This window comes from Mustela nigripes, chromosome 10 (assembly GCF_022355385.1).
Source record: "Mustela nigripes isolate SB6536 chromosome 10, MUSNIG.SB6536, whole genome shotgun sequence".
Taxonomy (NCBI): domain Eukaryota; kingdom Metazoa; phylum Chordata; class Mammalia; order Carnivora; family Mustelidae; genus Mustela; species Mustela nigripes.
This window is the reverse complement of record NC_081566.1, coordinates 18,952,911-18,966,156: the sequence shown is the minus strand read 5'-3', so window position 1 is coordinate 18,966,156 and position 13,246 is coordinate 18,952,911. Positions and strand designations below refer to the sequence as shown.

The 13,246-nt window shown below is 45.8% G+C and overlaps 1 protein-coding gene across 1 annotated transcript in view; it reads right to left on the bottom strand.

Moving 5' to 3' along the window:
• LAMC1 (laminin subunit gamma 1) overlaps nucleotides 1-13,246 on the bottom strand; it is a 124,563-nt gene that overhangs the window by 41,677 nt on the left and 69,640 nt on the right. Inside the window, exon 2 of the mRNA XM_059412740.1 lies at nucleotides 2,925-3,229. Coding sequence (XP_059268723.1) covers nucleotides 2,925-3,229 — 305 coding nt within the window. The remainder of the gene's footprint in view (nucleotides 1-2,924; nucleotides 3,230-13,246) is intronic.

Below are 13,246 nucleotides of genomic sequence, written 5' to 3'. Positions count from 1 at the left end.
CCGTGAAGCCTCCAAGTATAATTAGAAAGGAGAAGAGATGATGATTCCACTGCATCCCAACTTGGAACTCCAATAACAACTCCCACTCCCGGCCACAACGCTAGGAATCTTTGAGTTGTCTGTAATGTAAATAGCTCCGCGTATGTCTGTGTTTAATGCTTACTGTACCTCCTATCTCCTCTGAGCTTCATCTTTATCACAGCTCTCCTTGAGTAAAAGCTTCTCAAGGGCTGAGTCTAAGCCATTTCTTTCATAACAGGCATCTTAAAAAGAACAGGTTCTGGGGCCAGTCTTTCTAGGTTTTGAATCCCAGTTCTGCTGCTTAAATCTGTGTAATGTGGGTTATTGGATCTCTTCTGATCTCTTCTGATAAATGAGGTCGATGCCCTGTCTGTAAAATGGAGATCACAAAAGTATCTACCTGTAGAGTTGCTGTGAAAGTTCAATGAGTAAACAGTATATAGAGTGTGTATATACATCTGCAGTAAATACAGCTAAAGGGCTCAGAACACTGCTTGGCACATTATGGCACATTATGGAAAGTGCTATAATACATGCTGATTATTATTATTATTTTAAATCAGCATATGCTCATTAATATTCATATACAGTGAAACCAGGAAGGGTCTATTCTCCCATCGGGGAGATCGCAGCTTTTGGAGAGAGGCACAGGAGGCAATGAGGAGAGGGGGTCATATCAGCTCAGCTGTCAAGTCAGTTATCGTTGTGAAATCAGCTAACGTCTGATCAGCGAGCGCTCCTTGGCAAGTGGATATGAAAACCAGAGCTCTTACATCCAGAGACACAGAACTAATGTTTTTGCATAATGACAGCAACTGACCAGATCTATTACAGATGCCCGTGACATTTCTACCACATTTAGTCTCACAAGTTCCTATGGTATAAAGAGGAGCAACATCAGGCTCAGCTGATAGAGCATGTGACTCCTGATCTCAGGGCTGCGAGTTTGAGCCCCACAGTTGGGTATAGAGATAACTTGAGGAAAAAAACAAAAAACAAAACAAAACCAGTAGCAAACATCAGAACTCCTACAGCTGGAGGAACTGCTTCAGGACAGGCTGATAAGGCATCCAGTTAGCAGAGGTTCCAGAATACACCACAGTGAAGTCACATAAGTCAATGCTTCCTCCTGCTGCCTCTACTGCTATCTCTGCAGGGTTGTCAAAAAGGATCATTTGCACAGGAAGCACCTAAGCTAGCAAACTGATAAACTTAAAAAATTTATAGATCACATCTCCCTTAGACATTCAATCTTCTGTTTTTTAATCTATCAAAAAGCTATTCTTTCTACTCCTTATTCTGAACATATCTTACTACCATTGCAAGAAACACTTCACTGAAAGGCCTTTGCGAACATACTCACTGCTCACCAGAACCTCAGAGTTGACCAAGCTCAAGATTCACGATCTCTCAGCAAATTGCAGAAATACAACAGAAGGGAAGAACTGGACCCACAGAGAAACATATTCTCATCTTTTGCCGCTATCCAAAACCACGTGGTCAAATCACAAAGAGTCCTTGAATATAATAAACTTCAAGAGAAAGACTGAGAAGCCACAAAAGCACGAAGGGGCTCCTGGGTGGCCCTGCTGGTTAAGCGGCTGCCTTTGGCTCAGGTTGTGATCTCGGAGTCCTGGGACTGAGTCCCGCATCCGGCTTCCCCCTGAGTGGGAACCTGCTCCCCACCCCCTTCTCCCTACTGCTCGTGGTCTCTCTCCCTCTAATAAATAAATAAATTTAAAAAAAAAGTCATAAAGCCCAGAAGAATAAAGGAACTCTCTACTTTACCCTATTTAGAAATGACGACAGATTTTCATGAAATGTACAGAGTTTGCAGACTCACAACCGGTCGCTCTCACTCAGTCATTTCATACAGCTGCCCCCACTTAGATATCAGCTTCAGCCACATGACACAAGCATCTCCAATTCTGTGTTGCAGAAAGATTCTAAATTATGGTGTATAAAGAACATGGACACAGAATTCACGAGAAAAAAGATAGCTTTAATTCCTTCTGTGCTCAAACAGGGAAAGGCTTCTATCGTGATGCTCGAGCACTGTACCACGGGAACCTACACGTCTCTCCTGTCACAGACACCAGCACTGTCAGGTGATCAGAAGTTTTTATGATTGACAATAGTGCAGACAAATGTGGTCCACCTTCCCCTGCACAATAATGAAGGAAGCCGGCATTCTTAAATGACTTGCTTCAATTGTTCCCCCTCCCCGAGACTAAAAAATACTTCCTTTGGTCAAATGAAAGAGATAAGGAAGGTTGTGAAAATAATGGATAGATTCAGGGGGCGCCTGGGTGGCTCAGTCAGTTAAGTATCTGCCTTCGGCTCAGGTCATGATCTCGGGGTCCTGGGATCGAGCTCCAGGGCGGGCTCCCTGCTCAGTGGGGAGCCTGCTTCTCTCCTCCCTCGGCCCCTCCCCCCACTCATGCCTGCCCGCACATGCACGAGCTCTCCCTCTCTCTCTCTCTCTCTCTCAAACAAATAAAATCTTAAAAAAAAAAAAAAGAAAGAAAGAAAGAAAGAAAAAGAAAAGAACAGGTAGATTCAAATACTCTTTTCAAAAGGTCAGAAGCAAAATGTTTCCACTGCCAAGTAAAGACCCGAATTTAAATTGTTCAGTTTTTTTAAAAATCTCTACAGTTTATATCCCAGAGTACACTGGCAGGTACATGAGAACACAAGAACATCAGCTGGGTGGCAGGACCAAAGCTGCTTTCCTTCACATACTGAGAATATTCAGGAGAGCAGAATACCGTCCGCCTGGCAGCTGCTACTCCTACCCCTTTCCCCGGAAGTGGGACCACAGGCCCCCATACAACAGTCTTCCCGCCTCCGGCATGCACAGGGGAGAACCAGCGGGCTACAGAGTCAGCTTCTGGATCCATTACCTGCAGCACAGGGCTGTTGTCAAAATTGTAGGCACTGGGCCTTCCTTCTAGAGTTGAAAAGGCCACGTTGCCCCCAGTTAGAGGGGAAATGTCACTGAATTCATCAGTGCACAAGGCCTGCTGCTCGTCTCCGCCTGTCCTGATGAAGCCGCGGTTTGCCTTGGAGTAGGTGTTCTCGCAGGAGCCACTGTAGTACTGGTAAGGAATCCAGGGCCCGTCTTCCCGTGTGCGCTTGTAAATGGCGAAGCTCTCAGGGCGGCTGGTGTGGAACTTGAGGCGCACATATGTGATGTCAAAAGCTTTTCCTGTGGGACAGACATGAAGTTGGTAAGTCATACGTATGAAGCAACGAAACTCCCTCTATTCCCAGTTTGCTTAGGACCCTTACAAAGGACAGATATGCCCTAGATGAAGATGGTTCCAGAACCCACAATACATTGGTTGCGTCCGATAGGTATTCTAAACCTGGAAAGAGTGAGCCTTTTCCCACAGACAAGACTAGTTACAGTTTAGGTCACAAGTTGGCTTATTTAAGACACGCATTGGTGGAATCTTGTTTGCCATGAAAAATGGTAGCACTGTACTTAACACAATTAAACAAAATCAAAATTGCATTAAAAAGTACACTTATTCTTAGTGCTGGTGCTTCAGCAAAAGCAATTTAATTTACAAACAAAGTATCTGCCGGCTTTCTAGATGGGTATCCTGGAAACTTTCAAGGTATTTAAAAACTCCCTCCCTTAACTATTACGTTACTTCTTGATGCAGGAGACTATCACGAGCAGTATTCTTCTACTTATCTACCAAGTTAAGAGAGGAATTTCAGAAAGAAAAAGAGAAAAGGAGCGATTAAGAGATGGGGCAGGGAGTAGAGCAGGAATGAAGAAAAAAATTCCTCCATCAGCTGAACAAAGAAAAACAAAAGAGATAGAGAAAAAAGGAGGGGGTGGGGTTAAAGAAGTTGTTTGCATTTGTTCAAAGAATATGCAAGATCCGAGCACCAAGCCGGCAAGGACAGCAAAAGGGGGAGCCCCTGGGCTGCTGTCTCTGGAGGACGAGCCACTCCTCAGACAGCTTGCTGGGGCAGCGAGGGCACAGTCTGATGGCTGGGGCAGCCAGCGAGGGCACAGTCTGATGGCTGGGGCAGTTTGGCTGCCAGCCAGCATGCCTTCAGGTGGGTCAAAAAGAGCGCAAATGTTTTTGATCACCTTCTGTTCTCCAGTTGGGTCTTCCCGTCTCTGACAATATTTATTCTCTGCAACCTCTATGCTATAGTGAAGATCACAGATTGGTCAGCAAGTATTTGTTGGGCACAACTACATGTTCAGTCCTATGCTATACAGTTCGGAGGACAGGATGTGTTAGACTTAAGAGGTCCTTGCCCTCGAGGAGCTTACAGTCTTTCCTTCCCAAGGGAATTAATTCTGCAGGAAGCACCATCCTCATCCTCCCCTACAAAGCCCAGAGAAGAGGAACTCCTGAACCCTCTCAGAAGGGTTGCCAAGGAACTCCTGCTAACCTCTTACTTCCTTGTGCCCACCCATCCGCAGGGGAGAGGGAGGGAGGGTCACAGGTGGCCTGGAATCTCCTCAGCTCACTCTCCAGCTGCCTGCCTGAGGGCCCCTCTCCTCTCCTGCGCACCGCAATGCAAGACAGCGCGTCTGCCTCTGTGCCAGGGAGGCCTGCGGCTGTCCTACTACCAGATGGGGACCGCATGGATGAGTCCAGCTGGGCTGCAGAGGTGGGGAAGGGGGAGAGCTGAACGCCCACCTGTCACGTGTCCACATAAGTCACGTATTCCATTCTTTAATCCTGTAGTATCCGCAATAAAACTAAGATGATGAGCTATACCTATTTCTTAAGTGATCCAGATCTTAAAGGAGAAGTCTGATTAATTCAACCATACACCCGAAATACATTCACACACACACACAATCTTGAACACAGAGGTGTGTGGCATGATGGAAAGAACACAGGACTGGGCACTGTGAGGCCCGAGCTCAGGGCCTGGCTCCTTCAGTTACTAGCTGTGTGATTTCTGCTTGGCCATTTTCTCCTCTGCAAGAATGTGGGGGATGACCCCTGAGCCACCTACCTCAAAGAGCTGTTGGAAGGTCAAATTAAGATCTTGCATGTACCTGGTTAACTGTAAAACTCTATACACACATAAGGCATTATTCATAATAGAGTTTAGAAGAAAATTCCTGAATTAGGATCCTGGATATGTTCACATATAAGGGTCTGATTGTCCCAGGGACTACGTAGAGTTGCTAGAGAACTGCATACAGATCTGGATCTTCTACCCCAGATGCAGTACAACAGTTTGAGGAGACACAGGTTTCGCAAATCCCCTATACCACCTGTTAGAAGAATGAAAATGTAACCTCTATCTCTTTACTGTATCAAACATGTTAAAATGTTACCCTTGAATGAGGGTGTGGATTTACACTGTAGCATCTATGGCATTCCAAAGACTAGGTAAGACATGCTGGAATGGTAAAACAATCGAGTTTTATTCAGGAACAGGTGGTTTGGGATGTTCAAAGGCTTCCTCACTAATCTGGGCGTTACAGATTACCCCTGCTTTTCTACTCTGTCTCCGTGTCTGACATCTCATTGTTCTTTAACAACTCAACCTGCAGGAGACTGTATCAAAGGAGAGAAGATAAAGTGGAGCAGGGTGTACGGTGGTCCCCGCACCAAATCTGCACCACAGAGCCACCCTCTGAAAGAAGCCAGCTCATGTGGTCACTCTCGCTGGTGCCACAGACCCCAGGCAACGGGTGGCAGGACAGGACATGAGGAAGCAACTTTGCTAGCGTTCAACTTGGAAGCAAACGAGTTTTCTGGGGCCGGCCCTACCTCACTAAGCCTTGTTTCCAGAGCTGCCTTTTGCATTCCAACCCACAGCCATAGTTGGAAGAGAAAAAGGGCTCAGTGGCCATGGGCAAAAGAGGCTCACACATTCCACAGGACAAGACAGCCACAGGCACTGCCCTCAGAGTTCAGGTCAATCCCACAGTGGACCCAGGCGATGGCAATTCCGTGTGATGAGAGCTTTGAAGGTGGAAATGCACAAAGTTTGGGGAGCATGGGGGAAAGTCACCTAAGCTGGATTTGCGGCATCAAAAAACATTTTCTAGAAGTGACATCTGCATTCGGGACCTGAGGAATGCAGAGGAATTCCCTAAGCAAACAGGGATCAGCTGTCCAGGCAAATGAAACAGCACGTATGAAAGGCCCAGAGCACACAGAGGAGCGATCACTGAGGAGCTAGAGTTGCGCACTACGGCAAGCGCTGGAGCGTGGCTGGACATGGGCTCCACGGGAAGGAGCACAGGCCGGGCCTGAGGCCACCTTCAAGAGCAACACCTGCCTAAGGGCAATGGCGAGCCACTGAGGCATTTACACGGGAAATACACAAGCAGATTTGACTTTTACTATTATTAAGATTTTATTTATTTGAGAGAGAGAGAGAGAGAGGCAGAGAATGTGAGCCAAGGGAGGGGCAGAGGAGGAGGGAGAGGGAAGGAGAGAGAACCCCATGCAGACTCCACGCGGAGTGTGAAGCCCGATGCCTGAGATCATGACTAGGGCTGAAACCAAGAGTTGGCCACTTACTGCCTGAGCCTCCCAGGCACCCCCAGATCTGACTAAAAGTCAGATCACTCTGGCCACTGCCTCTGGGTAGAGAGGAGGTTGGAAGGGACAGGACTAAAAGTGGAGGGAACAGTGAAGAAGATGCGGCAGGAGTCCTGGAGGCGACAGTGGCGTCAGCTGGGATGGAGCGAAGCGAGTGCGTCTGGGTCAGGTGTAGGAGGCTGACCTCAGGAGTAACTTAGTAACTGATGGACAGTAAGGGGGAGAGGGCGCCACTTCTGAACCCCCTTCTACTTTTAGCCTGTGGACATGTTTCACGGTCAAAGCTCCTTGGCTGGAAATAAGATGGAAGGATTAAAAATAGTATTTCGTTTTCTCATTTAAAAACAAGCAGAAGGAGAGTAGAAGGGTCCCCTGTCAGACAGGACCGAGGAGGTTAGGCAGGACGGGAGGCGGGGGAGGGGCGCGGGATGGGAAGAGGAGGGGGAGGGGTGCGGGATGGGAAGAGGAGTTCCGTCTTGCATGTCCTAGCTTTGAGGTGTCTGTGGATCATCTAACAAGAGGAAATGTCTGGTAGGGAATTGGAGGTGAGTGGTCCGGAACCCCAAGAGAGCCGTCTGAGTCACAGTCTCTCCACTCCAGCAAGGGTGCGGAGTGAGGAGAGAGCGGACTTTGGAGATGGCTCTGAGGGGCGTCGACATTTAAAGCACAGACCGCAGGTGGAGGCCTGTAGGGGAGGCCGTGGGGCTGGAGAGGGGACGGCAAGTAAACGAGACAAACATGGAAACCAAGAGCACTTGAGGAGGAAGTCATCAACGGTGTTACAATACGCGAAGAGTCATGTAAGGCAGTGACTGTGATGTCCACTGTCACCGCTGTACTCAGTGTCACCGCTGCACTCCGGGCCCCGTGGACAGGGTGGGTGGGATTGAAGATGAACCGCAGATCCGAGGCAGGACAGCAGACTCAGCGGAGTGCGGTCAGTGACACGGGGTTGAAGGGCAGGAGGGCAGCGGTGGGGTAGGATGCTGGGTTCCAGGAATATTGCTTTCTTTTTTGTTTCTTTGAGATAGAAGGGAGGAGTCTGTATTACACGTTTTTGTGCTCAAGTCAATGGAAAGGGGCAAAGCTCGATATGGAAACAAGGCTGGGCAATAAGAACTGCCCCCATCAGGAGAAACCTCGCACCCTTGCTTTCCAGCTGAGTGCAAACGTAAGTGACCGAATAGGTGTTAGCACATGGAAGATGAAAGAGTTCTGATGACTTTATCTTTTCTGTGCAGTGAAAATCAAAGGTACCTGCTAAGGGGGAGGAGTTGAGAGCAAAGCCAGTGGGGAGTATCTGCAGAGAGGGGACAGACTTCATAAGAGCCACTGCAGAGGCCAGCAGAGGAAGCGGACCAGAGGAAAAGAAGACCTGCTGGGCAGAGACAGAGCTGCTGAGACAAGGGGAGGAGGTCATGACTTTGTGCAGGCATCTTTGTACAGGTGTAATTTTTAATGGTCCCTTCTTTGCACCCTGCTTTATAGATAAGAGACAAGGGGACTGAAATTACTTCAAGGAACTTGGAATCTAATCTGAAAAAATCGGGACACCGATACAGAAAATGGAGAAGGGTCAAGTCTTGAGTTATCTACCAACCATCACCTGTGGTCATGGATAATCAAGAACTGGGAAACCAAGGAGCTGGGTTTCACTCCATTAAACAGCTGCCAGTGAGACCCTTCAAGTATGCTTACCCTCATTCTCTCTCTCCCTCGCCATCTCCCGACTCTTTACCTCTCCATCCTACTCATTTCACAGTGGACAAAGTAAAACAGTCTAAATGGTAAATAGATAAATAGAACACAAGACTGAGTCTTCTAATTACCAGTCCAATGATAGGTGGTCTACTATTTTTACACTGTGGGAGCATGTGGACGTAGACAGTATGACTTTAAGATAAAGAGGCCAAGTCAAACAATGAAGAAAGTCAGCAAGCAGACGTCTAGAAAGTCTTCAGCCACTTGCACAACGAGAACATCTTCTGCCCTTTGCCTTGCATTCATGAGCCTGAAGACCGACCATGGATATACACACCCTCGGGAAAATATTTAGCTTCTGAATGTTCCATTGCATTTCCCCCTCCTCCTGCCCCATTCCTTCCATAAACAAAAACTCAAGTACAGATGTTTAGAATGAGGCGCACAAAATTAACTAATACTTCCTGCCCCGCATCCTTCAGTTGGTGCTGGCTGAGGCAATGACAGGAGGGGAGGGGGCCGTCTGCACAATGAGAAGCCAGCCTTTGTTCACGCGGGGCCAAGCCAAGGAATTCTGCTTAAGCCTCCTACGTGGTGAAGTATTTCTAATCTCTCTGAGTAGGGGAGAAACCCTTCCTGTCTTAGAATTGGCTTCAAGTACTGACTGCCTGGGAATATAAATGCTTCTCTGTTATGTGCAGCTCAGAAGAATTCCATGAGGATCTTGTGAAACAGCCCCCTGTACAGTGAAGTCATGAATGACAATGGCTATATAGAATTTCACGAAACTTCAAAATGCCCTTCCGTGGCCTGAATTCAATGAAGAAAACTAGTTCATTCTACAGTATTAAGTTAGGAGTCACTGATTCACTATTGTTCCCATGTACTAACTCCTTAGAGTCAGAAAAGGACTGTTCTCCTTGAAGTCAAGCTTGATCTTAGCAATATAAAGCCTGTAATATGGTTGTTACCTAAAGTCAATTAGAGAGGGTAGACGTTTAGGCTACGCGATGGGATTCTCCAAACACAAACAGTTAACACAAACAGTAGTCACAGAAAGCAGCGATCTGAAAACATTTTCATTTTTGTTAGTATAACCGCTGGTTGAAATAAGAGTTCCCAGGACAATGTGTCCAGCTGCGTACCAGCTGTTATCATTCCACCTCAGCGGACAGATGGTACAAACACCGCCTGGCCAGTCAAGATGACCCAGGGCCAAGTTCATGCTGAATGTGGGATCCCGAAGTAGACACAGATGGGTGACCAGAAAGCAGAAAGATGAACAGTCACACACAGAACGTGTGGAAGTGATATGGGTACACAGAGTTCATGCCAACCTCTAGAAAACCCAGTTCTGCCTGTCTGCCGAAAAGCTCATTTCTATTGTCTAAAACTCATCCTCAAAATAATTTGATAATAATATCGTTTTCAATAACTTACTCTCCCATGGCTTTTCCTTAAATGTCAGTGCTCCTCTCTCTGTCAGTCAGCTAAATGCCAACAGGGCCAGGGGACAATTCCATGTGAAGAACATCTCAGTCCGTGCAACTTAGGAACTGAGGACAAGCAACCTGCACAGCTTTGTATAAAATAGTCCTTTTAAATTTAATTCATTAAAGCAAATGCAATGGAACTTAAATTTGAGAAGTGTAATTGATATTCAAATGAATAAATGTTTCAATAGCCCAAACTTCCTGAATACACGTGCTATCACACATGAGCCTCCGTCCTGACAGAAGGACATGCTGAGATTAGCAGCACCAGACTATGGAAAGTCCCAACTGCAAACTGCCATGATGAAATCCACAAAGCAGGCAGGCAAAGAACCAGTGAACATAATCACATTAGAGTTCTCTTCTTTCTTTTTTTTAAAGATTTTACCCATTCATTTGAAAGAGAGCACAGAGAGAGAGGGAGAAGCAGACTCCCCACTGAGTGGAGAGCTTGGCACGAGACTCCATCCCAAGATCCCAAGGTCGTGACCTGAGCTGAAGGCAGATGCTTAACTGACTGACTCACCCAGTTACCCTATTTTTTTAAAAAATATTTTATCCATTCATTTGAGAAAGAGACTGCACAGAGGGAGAATGAGGTGGGTAGCAGATTACCTGTCAGAGTTCTTTTAAAAGCTAAAATTCTAGGGTTGCCTGGGTAGTTCAGACAGTTAGGCATCAAACTCTTGTCTGGCTCAGGTCCTGATCTCAGGGTCGTGAGATCGAACTCAGAGTTGGGCTCTGTGCTCAGCATGGAGTCTGCTTGAAGTTCTCTCTCCCTTTCGCTCCCTCTGCCCATCCCCCATACTCTAATAAACAAATTAATTAAATGTTTGGTTTTTTTTTAAAGCTAAAACTCTATGCCAAAGCTGTTTACAAAAACAGTGCTATGGTTGTAACAATGGAGCTATGGGGGGGGGGGGTAAGGTTCTGAAGTTGACTGGCATGATTTGGGGGAAGATAAACCTAAAATCTTAGGAAAACTAGATGTTTCCATAAAGTACCAATTTAAAATTTAAGCCAAAGAAGACAGTTCTAGTCTCTTCCTACCACTCCTCCTACAAACTAGCTCTTGGTGCTACTGGTAAATAAGACCACGGCACCAACCTAGTATAACAATCCTCAAAAAATAAAATCTTCCTGCTTGTATTACCCACCTGCAATACCCCAGAAATGCCACATACTCTCCAGCAAACTGAAGGGTCAAACGTGATTTGGCGTAACATGCCAATTAAATATGAGATCAGACATCCATTCTCTGAACAGAGAATGGCTAGAATATCCGAAGACTAGAATATCTGAACAGTCTTGGAGAGGACTTTCAAATAGGTACAAATCACTGTTAAAGAGAAATCTTTCCTATTATTTAGACACAAAATAAACTTATCCTAATTTGTCTATCTTTATAATTTTATTTGAAACTTTCACCAGAAGACACAAATTCCCAAGTAAGATTCCAAGCCAGAAACTGGGCCTATGCCTTATTAACCCCAACCTCGTGTTTATAAGACTCAACAGCAGCCCTAATTCAGGCTAGTGGGTCACAGGCATGCCTGCAATCCTTGAGCCAAGCTAAAGGAATGAAGCCAGCATTTACTCCCACTCATCCAAAAAGAGGCAAAAAATCCACTCTGCTGAACAACAGAATTCCAACAAGGAATTGACTGACAAGTGGAATTTAATGGAATTCCACAGGGAAAGTAGTTAATTATAATACTAAGGAAATAAAATCAAGACATAACGAGGCAACAAATACACAAGGTGCAAGGAACCCATACTTTAAAAATGTCTAATTGTTAAGATGTGGAAAAGAAAAAAGACACATGATTTCACGAGAAGCTTAAGTCTTGTTCTGTAACATTCACACACTATTGAGAATTGACTAATTTTGGGCTTTCATCAACAGAAGAGTAAAAAATGGTAAAAGAAGAGTGAGAAAATTTGAAAGAAAGGATCCTAATCTACAGTTACACGGTGTGATGACAGACAAAGATGACTCCAGTAAACCCCTCCCCGCAAAGTCATAGGAAGTTGACCAACAGTGTATTTTATTTACTCAACAACTACTCGCTAGGTGAATTTAAGCGAAAGTCGACCAAGCTATTTGGAATACTCAATCCTTCATTTTGTGAGAATGCCTTTTCTGGTTTCCAGTTTCTTTAATTCCTAATAAACTTGTCCCTTATTCCCCCTAGATCAATTATATTTGTATAATAGTAAGAAAGAAGAAATAGAAGAAATAACTACAGACACCATACAATATGTTAAAGGCTAAAATATCTCTCTCAGTTTTCACAGTTGTTTGATTTCCTACCTCAGCCACCCATTAGGTCAAGGATAATAGCCCAGCTGGTCTTAATAATTTCAAGTCCAAATCCTTCCATTCATTCAGCAAATACTTAGCGAGCACTGGGGCTCAGGTGGAGAATCAGACAGACAAGGTCCCAAAATTGCGGGGATGACAGCACAGTAGGGAGTGGGGTAGGTAAGGGATAAATGACAATCACAAAACAAAAATGTTGTGTGTTAGATGATAAATGACACAATGAAGAACAAAGGGGAGATGGAAAGCACAGAGAAGTGCCATTTATAAATACACTGTCGTCAGACACCTGGCTAAGGGGACATGTGAAGAAATGAAAGAGACATGGAGGGAAGAGCATTCTAGGAAGGACAAGTGCAAATACTCTCGGGCAGGACAATGCCAGCAAGACCTGGGGAAGGGTCATGAGGCCGGTGTGGCTGAAGTAAGAGCGAAGAAGGAAAATGTAGGGGGAATGTGGTCAGAGAAGACAGGATTGGAGACAGTGAATAAAGACAATTTTCCAGGTTCTTCTGCTATCAAGAAATAAGGTGGGGGGTGCCTGGGTGGCTCAGTGGGTTAAGCCTCTGCCTTTGGCTCAGGTCATGATCCCAGGGTTCTGGGATGGAGCCCCACACCGGGCTCTCTGCTCAGCGGGAAGCCTGCTTCCTCCTCTCTCTGTGCCTGCCTCTCTGCCTACTTGTGATCTCTCTCTCTGTCCAATAAATAAATAAAATATTTAGGGGAAAAAAAAGAAAAAGAAAGAAGGTGGTAGATGGAGAAGAGAAGAGGGGTTTCCAGGAGAAACTGCTCTTTAAGGTGGGAAGACAGTGCATGTCATGTCGATGAGAACGATCCGTCACAACAAAACAGTACGGCTCTTCCCCGGTGGTGGAGATGGAGGAGAGCGTGTAAGGGACACCCACTCTGGCCCACAGCGAAGTTCTGTAAGACTTCTCAAAGACGTCCCTCAAGAGAGAATAAATAATGGAATTAACAGTGGTCACTGTAAGTGTCTAGATTAAAGAGCTATCTGGTATCCAAACGGTTCACAACCACAGGAGCTCTGGAAGGCCACTCCCCAGTAGAGCCAGCCCAGGGTAAGCTTCCACCACTGGCCCCTGGTAAGGACAGCCTGTCAGAATCTGGGAAAGTAGAAAACTTCTGAAAAAGTGAAAATTGTT